The 9,762-nt window shown below is 41.3% G+C and overlaps 1 protein-coding gene across 1 annotated transcript in view; it reads right to left on the bottom strand.

The window, feature by feature from the left end:
- Positions 1–1,210: 1,210 nt before the first annotated feature.
- The window catches only part of TBC1D8B (TBC1 domain family, member 8B (with GRAM domain)), a gene marked incomplete at its 5' end in the record, with an annotated part of 24,368 nt that continues 15,816 nt past the window's right edge, over positions 1,211–9,762 (bottom strand). The window contains 10 exon segments of the mRNA XM_010153950.1: positions 1,211–1,689; positions 1,692–1,796; positions 2,162–2,259; positions 2,587–2,643; positions 3,474–3,557; positions 3,865–3,930; positions 4,818–5,058; positions 5,266–5,334; positions 6,519–6,617; positions 9,608–9,737. Of these exon segments, the coding sequence (XP_010152252.1) occupies positions 1,381–1,689; positions 1,692–1,796; positions 2,162–2,259; positions 2,587–2,643; positions 3,474–3,557; positions 3,865–3,930; positions 4,818–5,058; positions 5,266–5,334; positions 6,519–6,617; positions 9,608–9,737 (1,258 nt within the window).

The following is a 9,762-nucleotide window of genomic DNA, read 5'->3' as shown; positions in this document are numbered from 1 at the left end:
CTGCTCTGCAGAGAAAGACTGTCACGCAGGCTTTCAAAACAGCCTTTTTAACCAGCTTAGTGGAGTCCCAGTTTACTTTGTTGTTGTCAAGAGACAAGCTCTTGTTCTCTTTCTCTAAACCCGTTCTAACACCAGCTACCGAAGGTTCAGGGTCAACATTTATCAGCAGTACCACTAGCAGAGCTTGCCTTCCCAGGATCTTTACTATATCACTTTCTAACTCTTAAAAATTTCAACTCAGATTCCAGAGGATTTTCCTGTTGCCAGGCATCCTGGCTGATTGAAACTACTACGGCAGCAACAATCCAGAGAGCTACGGAAAAGAAAGAACAATTGCTAGGTTGAGGCATGGACTGAGGGTAGGCAAAGGAGCAACTGCCATCTGTCCCTGGCAGTGCAATAGTCAGCATTCAGCACACCATGCAGCAGCTGAAGACGGTCTGTGCTTGGGCTTTCCAAAGACAAGCAAAACTATACACTTCATCAACATGCTCCTAAGAAGCCAACAATGGCGCTTTTTGCAAAATAAATGACAACCACCACCTGGTCAGACAGATTTAGCCACTGCTTTCCCTTGATTTCAACCATCTATACTAGTTTATGCAAGCATGTGCAGCCTGGACAACCGAACAAGCATCCATCCTTTCCACCTCTACTGTAGGAGGATGGGTATGAAAATAGGAAAGGGAACTCATGAATAGGCTGAGCTAGAAAAGCAGGAAACCAGCTGTTGCAAAAGCAAAACACAGGCTGAGCGAATGCAGCGTGCAAACTGCCAACGGGGGGCTGGAATCTGCCAGAGTCCAGGACCGTTGGCAACACCAAAACGGAGGAACTGAGGGCGGGGCGACTTTCTACTCTAACCTCATGCTCCTCTGCCTACCAGAGCCTCTGTTCTTAGCCTCCACCTGGTTCTGATCCCAGTCAACATGCAAGTTTGGAAATAACTAATTAAACTATCCTGGAAGACAAGCTCTAAGCTGTGGATACTCTTTTTAAGTGAAAATAGCTGGAAGTCATTCCTTTTATCACAGTAATAGAAACGAACCTGGAAAGCACACACTGGCACAGCTGTCATTTGGACAGGTTTGCAAGAGGTCACATCCAGTATTTCCAAGCAATGCTGCATATTTTAAGAACATGGTAAAGACAGTTCATTATTCAGTCCTTCTCTTTTTTTTGGAGTGAAACTTATGAACAATGCAAGAAAGTGATTGTGCTTCAAACTATTTTTATTTACATCCCATACCAGTAATCTGATATTTAAAACTAACTCTTCAAACTCCATTCCCTATGTAAACACCAGACTCAACTTCCATAGTAACAACCTTCATTTGCAAGCGCTTTATGTGGTTAATTCAGAGTCAAATGTAAAGAAAATTACACCCTGCTTCTTGCTTTAAGTTGTAAATTTTTAGCACTCTCTATTTTAACTTTTACATCATGAGGTCTCTCAAAAAATCTCACAAAGGCTGGCTCATTTAATAAGGATGCCAGAATCTGTTCAAAGGCAAAAGACCACTCTTGGTTCCCTCTCAAATTCCGTGCTCCACTGCCTTCAGTCTGCTCAGAGCTGCTTTCCTCCTGCCCTTTTCTAGGGATTTCAGCAGGCACTTCCGTAATGGCAACCGGACTTTTGACTGGTGATGTGGGACTCTGCAGTCTCCTCCCAACTTCTTCCATTTTTTTTTTAGCAGGAGGCTGGTAACCACTGCTATGGCCCGATACAACAGTTCCTCCTCGGGATCCCCGTGGAACAGATTGTACAGAGTTTTTGAGAACTGGATGAACTGAGACTACAGAGAGAGAGAGAGGAGACTGCTCAGAGAACAGTAACACAACCCTCCTGTTGCACTACACGCTGTGATCTCAACCCAGCACCTGCTGCTCCTGAGCACCCGGTACAACTGCTCTAATGACAATACAGGCGCAGACCAGCCCTGATAAACCTGTGTCTGAAAGTCCCTCTCTTGATAAGCTTACAGTTACAACAGTTAAAAAAACAACCCAACAAACAACCCCAAACCAAACCACAGTCTAATGATTAATGTGAAGGTCTGAAATTTATGGGATCCTACACATCCCTTAGACAACTACTGATGGGACTGAAAGGATAGACAGCAGCCAAAAAAAACCCTTAAATACGACTCAGACAGTTTACCTGATTCATTCTTGGCAAATCCTTAATATTTTCTTCTTTCTTAAGAAGTTCGTCTTGCCATTGCTTCAGATATGCCTGAATATCAACCTTCCCCTTCCCTACTTGAAAGAAGAAAAATAAGTGAACAAAGAAAGAAAGAATAAAGTGAACAAACAAGACCTAAGAGCGTGCCATGAGGGATGGTGAGCAGAAGAACTGGCATCCCCAGTGTCACCCCTTCTCAACAGAGCGGTGGGGCCCAGGACTAAACAGGGCCAGAGTTTACATTACCCCCTCACCCCCAGGACTGTATTTACAGAAGTGGAGATGATGTCAGCACTATGTTAGAGATGACGTTACCCAGCATACTTCGTCACCACACACTGTCCCAGCTCTACTCCCCCGAAAGACACACAATTAACAAACGTGTCTCCAGGATTCTTTACCTTTTTCTGGGCTGCTCTTCAAAGAATCACTTTCAAGACTATCCCCAACAGATGAAGCTGCAGTTTAGGAGAAAAAGAAGAGAGTTATTTATGTGAGAAAGGAGGACCAATGGCTCATTTCCTTTTATCAAAAATTCATTCCCCAAGGAGCAAGACCCACACTGATCCCTATGTTCTCAACACAGATCAGGCCAAGAAGAAATGACGTGGGAAGATGTGTGTACTTTCTATAAAAACAGAAGCCACCACGAGGCTGGAGATCACAAAAGAAACTAAAATCAATTTTGTCAAGTAAATAATCTTCATAATGTTCACGGCCCATGTCTTGAACAGTGGCCAGAAGAGGAGCCATGTATTACAGATAAGGTAAGTTTGGATGGGTTTTAAAAAAACAAAAGGGATCTGTCTTCCAAAGAAGTAAAACCGCACAGCTTTCCAATTGGAATATTTTACCAACTTAGACCCCACAAAACCTTTTTCAGCTTACTTGGTTTAAAATAGAAGCAAAGGATTTTGAAATGCTTGCTTACGTGCTTCAAATTATAATGGATTTGGATATTTTATTTCTTGAGGTAGGAAACTTTGTCCCTTTCTGCCTTGAATGCAAAAGCGAAATGGCCATCACTCAACAACCAACAGGTTGCCTACTATGCTGAGAAATGCTGACCAAGCACACGCCCCTGTGTCCATGGAAATGCCTGTAGCCTTCGCATTCAACCATCAGACTTATATGAAAACATAACTATCTACAGAGGATTCTTGTTAACAGTGATATCATTTACTGGATTTACTGGTTTTCAGAAGAGCGCTCCCCATTTTTCACTTGGAGATAATTAACAGATTCCTTCTAATATTCTGCAAGCAAAGCCTCACATGCTGGAGCTTACCACTGAGTTGGCTGAAGTGGATCAGTTCTTCTTTTGAAAGATCACTACCTTTGGAAGGGCTTAGAGACTCTACTTCACAGAAAGCTGCAATAAATAAATGAATGAAGTGTTTTTGGAGGCTTCCAAGCATTACCAAAGCAGTGATAAAAAGCAACATCTTTCTACAGACAAATGGTCCCTTTCAAGAGAAATTGTGTTGGAGGAGATTAAGTCCTTCCCAAAGAATGCATCCCTCTGGAAGCAATACACATCTGTATTACAGCCACTGGACTCGACTGTAGCCAGGACTGGTGACAACAGGAAGAAAAGTAAACTTAAAGAAAACAAATCCATGCAAAGATGATAAAAAGCCAGGAATGTACCCCCCCAAATGCCACCACCTCACACTTACCTGGAGGGACGTGCAGTTTAAAAAGAAGCTTGAGTTTGTCAGTGAAACTTCCATTATACATGGTATCTGTCAGAGGAGAGAGGCAAGACAGTCTGTTCAATTGGACCAAACTTTCAAACGCCATCTTAACCTCGACAAGTACAACCCAGGGAGGTTGAAACCGGACATGTGCCCTACCTTACATGGAGTATAATTAGAGATGAAGCTTAAGGGAGGCAGTATCACCTGCTGCTGAGCCTGGGGTTTGCCTACACTGAGGAAAGAACACTAATAATGTCTGTGACTTAATAAAATGAAATCACAGCACCAAAGAAATATAGCAGTCAGCTTAGTCTTCTCAGCATTTGCCCTTAAATTTTTGTTTCCTGAACAATACCACGTTGAAAACAAGACGAAAGGAACAAGTAGTAAGTCAAGAAAACTTTTAGTTCCCTAGAGATATAACACATTGGTCCTCTTGCATGATCTGTGTATGAGATGGCTTAGTATGAGGAAACATTTATCATCAACCAAACGTGCTGGGCGATGAGATCACACCATTTCCTAATTTGCTGGTACGTTGACAGTAAAGCCATATTTAAATTTAATCTCAGATAGGAGATTATTCTCCAGGGGATTAACATCTCACAAAACTTACTAGGTTGTACAGCTTTGTGTTAGCTATTTCATGGTGAAATAGAGACAAGAATACGAGTGCACAATCCCATAACAAAGCCTTTATCATTCACCTAAATAGTGCAGCTCTCACTCTCACGTTTATCAATATAGTTTAAGCATTTTGCTTGCCATTTAATCAGTCTTTGCATTTAATGTCACGTGATAAAAATCAGACCATTTGACCCTAGTCTCCTTAGGCTCTGTGTATAGCGTGTGGAAGGTGATACATTCCAGGACTACTCCCAAAATGGGGTTCCCTTGTGAATGTGCTACATATAGGTGTGCTGTTCTCATACCAAATACACAGGCAAATTGTTTGAAGTTTATAAGGCAGTCGGAGCTCTCATCCATCAGCCTGAACATCCACAATGCAAGCGAGTCTCTGTTTGCGCAGTGTGACCAGGGGCTCAAGAGATGACAGAGAACCCTGAACTGCTGGCAATCGATCCGATACTGGTCGAGATATGGCAGACTGGCATCATGATGTTGCAAGACAGGACTATTTACGTTCCAGTAACAGGAAAGAAAGTGCTCCCTCTGCAAAGGAAAGAGAAAACATCAGCTTTTCTGGAACAACCCTCTTCAGGGGAAAGATGAGGGAAGTTAACAATGCAATTTGATTTAAAGCTGACATGAAAAACCTGTGTCAAATTTAACTTTTACCTCCATTTGTTAATAATGTTTCACACTTGTAAGATAGTGCACCAATAAGATGGATGTTTGGTGAGGAAAATGGCACATTACCTTGAATAATTCATAAAGTTCTTCAAGATCACTAGGACTGAATCTTACATCCTGGGACACAACACGTAGCTGAATCAAAATTAAGAGAAAATTAATGAATGAGTCTTCCCTCTTTGGAATAAGCCTGTAGAATAAAGTATGGGAGACTTAACCTTACACTAAAAGACACTGCTTGAATATTTCATGTTTTGGCACATTACAATTAGGAGTAAGAATAGAACTTCTTTTTAAAAGTAATCAGAAGATTATAGACTGAAAGAAATAATTTTAAAAAAAAGGAGGTTAAAGCTAGTTATATTACTTGCATACGTGGAGCCTACACTATGAAACCCAGGCAGAAAAATGCAATTATTTATCAAGATATAACATACAGCTTCCTTTATAATGGACAAAGGCATGTTCAGGTCTCAGCAGTGAAGCTGAATCCTCATTTTTTTAAATGGGAAAAAAAAAGTTAACAGCTTTTTAAAACAAAGTGAGCTACAAACCAGGTTCTACCTTCACAACATGTACGATTTGTAAAATGAAACACAACAGTTCTCATCTTAGCACAACCAACAGCACTTAGTCACTGTTGCTAAAGCCACGTTTACCTTAGAAAGCAGCACTGCTTGTTAAACAGACCTGTATTATTATCAGTTATTGCAGATGAACCACTGAAGAAAATAGGCAAACAAAAGAAGCACCTTGCAACCTCCACCTTCATTCAGGAGGCTGAACTTGAAGGATGACGCTGGCAGCTGAAGAGCTACCGCAGCACGCAAACATCATCAGACACATACACACACCACAGACACAAAGCAAACCTTGCTGAATGCAGCACAATAATCTTTCCAGTGAAGTTTGGGATTTCTTCCCAGAGTGAAAATGCAAGTGATTAACTGTTTTACTGTAGCACCGTGGACATTTTACAGTGCTCTATGCATCTAAGAGAAATGCATTCACAATTTAACAACAGCAGACAGAAATATAGGTCAGCCTGTCCCAATCAATGCAGTGTCAAGAGATATGCCAGCCTTTACAGGTTGTCTGTGGTGGTGTTACTTGCAATGAGACCAGAAGGTCATGCTGTGATTCACAAACTGCCAGCCTCACAGGCCAAACCTCAGCTAACAGACACCCTGCAGACAAGAGAGATTTCAGCACATAAAAATGTATTTATTTGGCCCTAGAAAATGTAGCTCTTCTCAGAATTTTCCAAAAGGGAACAAATTTTATTGGAGGAAATGGTTTAGCTCTTCCAAGTCACTCACCACATTCTGCTTGGTCGTAGCTTCTAATGTCTGGATCACAAAGAGCCTGTTCCTGCAGCGCATGCTCTCAACATCCTCATACCGAATATCCCCGTATCTCTAGGAAGAAAAGCATTGCTCCATGAAATCAACTGTTGCTAGACACATCTAAGCAGATGTTTTGGTCTTTCTTGCATCAAAGTACAGTACAGGTATGGACATAGAAGAGACTGGAGTAGTTCACGGGGAAGAAAAAGGAAGGGATTTTACTGTGTGTTGGCTCTGTCTCAAATTCTGGTACCACGTGGTGTCTACTACTGCAGGGTAGCAAAGTCTAAGATGTGTATGACGTCAGGGCTTGAAGTTCACTCCAGTGAATTTTAGAAATCAGCTGCAGTAACTTCTGAACTGTCCCCGGCTACCTCTGGAATTTCTGAAGGACAGGGAAGGTGTCTGAGCATTGGAGTAGAATACATACATGCACCTTTACAGAAAAGTTGCATGCATAGTAGGCAAAAACTAAAAACAAATTCCTAGAGAAATCATGGAACAAATTATTAAACAATTAAAATTTAACTAGAAACAGATAAGAGAAATCAAAACGGGCCAAGATTCTTTATCAAGATTGTGTCAAATCAATTTAATTTGCTCCTATGAGAAAATGCAGTCTAATGCATAGAGAACTCAGAGGATGGGACACATCTTCGCTTCTGCAAAAATCTAACACTCTCCAGCCATATATGGCCTAACCACAATCACCATGCACCATGTGCACAACTGCTTCTAACAACAAACACTGAGAACAAATGAGTGATAAACAACCAAACTAGGCAGAAGTTTTTCTGCGGGGTGTTTTGTTCCAATTTTTGGCAATGCACTTTAAATGAGATACAAAAAACTGCAACAGTCATGAAGAGTCTGAGCACATAAGCTTTGAGGAAAGGCTAGAGGAACTAGAGACATTTTTCAAGGATAATCTGGGTGTATGCTGGACAGGGAGCTGAACTGGATGACCTTGGAGTTCTCTGCCAGAACTAAACTTCTGCGTTCCTGTGAAGACCACTACCAGCATACTCTGACTTAAAAGGAAGCAGAGAGAAATTGCACCTATGAATCATAACTCATTCACTGCTCTGGCTTCTGGGCACTGGTACTGTGCAACAGCCTCAGTAAGAATATAAACAAGATGTATAATCTAACTCTGAATTAGTGCGATGTGATAAAATGTCGCACATTCTTCCATTCACTAGTTAAACATGACTTCTTCATACCCGATTAGACCAGCAAAGAATGAGTCTTGCATCTGAGCCTGAGTCACAAAGGCATGAAACAGAACATCATTTTAAAATGCAATTCCGTATCTTTTCACCTAATCTCATTTATCTCATGAACACCCATGCGAGGCAACAGTATCACAAAGAACATCTCTGTTCCCTTATTCATGATTTGCAACCAGACCAGTCTGCAGAATGACAACTCTTCATTGCAGCAATCCTCCCGTTTCGAAATTTACTTTGTTTTATTTCCACAGTGATATGAAAATAAAACCCTTCACCGGAACACAACTGTGTTGAAATTAACTGTCTGGTCAAAATGGGAAGCAGGAAATTGACTCTCACTTTGTATCAGCAGTTCTCAAACAAGGGGTTGTGACATTTACCAGCACTGAAGAAATTCAGTTTCAACTGAAGATTAAAAATTGCATGCCAAAAAGGGGCTATGAGATCGAAATGGGGATATGGGAAGTGGGACATTCAGGTCCAAGGATCTGCCCAACTCAAAGTTGAAAAGCCATAGCAAATCAGAGGCTACTGCTTTGGTCCAGTCACCTGCCTGCAAAGGCAGGGGAAGAAGAAAGGGAGTTTCTTTTGCTTTATCTTTCAGCAACGATTCCATCCCTGTGAAAGCTTCACCCTACGCTTCAGAATGCAACAGAGTACTTCATTATTTACCATCTCTGTTCTTCATTCTGCAAGTACTCATCCTCACTATGAGATCTCACCATGACAAGAAAGACTGATAATAGGTGGCAACTCTTCTTACAAAAGTCTTGATGAGTTTTACAAACGGGATTCTTCAGTACAACATTCTCGTGAAACAATACCGACAGCAGAAGCACTGGCTTTTTACATGAGTAGCCCAATGCTAGAAAGACACTATAAAGAGAACCTGAATTTCTGATTCTTGCCTTTGTTCGCCCTACTAAAGGCAAAGCCCTCTTCTCAGTAAAAATCAAAAAAGACAGTTCCTAAATTAAACAAATTACAGTTAGTTAATCTTTTCTGTGTCAAGGCCAGGACATTTTTCCAAGAGAGATGTATTGTAGATCTTTCACTAGAAATCAGAAAAGAAAGAAAAAAAATAGTATCATAGAGGTAAAAGAAACCAGCTAATAAGAAAACCAAAATGTGAACAGATCTTTCCTCTCAGCTTGCCTTTCACTTCAGGTGGGCTGAGCAGAAACCTCTCTACAAATGGATTAATATCCTGATACACATGACGCCAAGGAAGGGAACGCCTCATGAAAATCTGAGGACAAAAGGAGAAGGAGAAGCTACACCTAATTTCCTCCCTGATGCAGAGCTGCAGAGCTAGATGCAGCAGACAAACTTGCAAATTGGAAGAAAGTGCTAAAAGATCATAACTGGTCTCTCACACCCAACACATGTCTAATTGTCATTTAACACATACAATAAACTACTCAAGCACAGCTTCCTGCCCAGGCTGTCATGTCAGATGTTACCACGACTTGCAGTAATCAGCCTCACATCAGTAAATTCAAGGGCCATTTCCGATGTACTTTATCAATTAGTTGACATACTGACAAAGTGAATGAGAGGTGGCAACACATGACCTGTGATGTCCACTCAGGAGAGCCTAGGAAGCACATTCCAGGCAGTTAAAAATCCCAAAACAACACCACAAACACAACTTATCCCATAAACTGTAAGGATTTCAGTGAGGCTCAAAAAAATACAAGAGCCCAATTTCTACCAATCTAGCCAGATTTTCTACTCTGGTTTGTACAGTGCAGCTGCACTATTTTTAAGGTAGCTCATGCAACACTAACACTGCACGGGGTGCGAAAACATACCCACGAGAACACATACTTCATTTGACTCTCGGATCAAATCAGTAATGTCCACTTTGGGATGGTCACTCTTCGTATCGCTGAGGTTGGAGCCCTGCTGCACAGCTGGAGGCAAAGGACTGTCTTTGTTAGTGACACTGTCAAAAAACCTGCACAAAGCAAACACATGAGAAA

The sequence above is a fragment of the Eurypyga helias genome, unplaced genomic scaffold (genome assembly GCF_000690775.1).
Source record: "Eurypyga helias isolate BGI_N326 unplaced genomic scaffold, ASM69077v1 scaffold11446, whole genome shotgun sequence".
Classification (NCBI taxonomy): Eukaryota; Metazoa; Chordata; class Aves; order Eurypygiformes; family Eurypygidae; genus Eurypyga; species Eurypyga helias.
The sequence above is the reverse complement of the archived record's forward strand: the minus strand, read 5'-3'. Positions and strand labels throughout refer to the sequence as shown.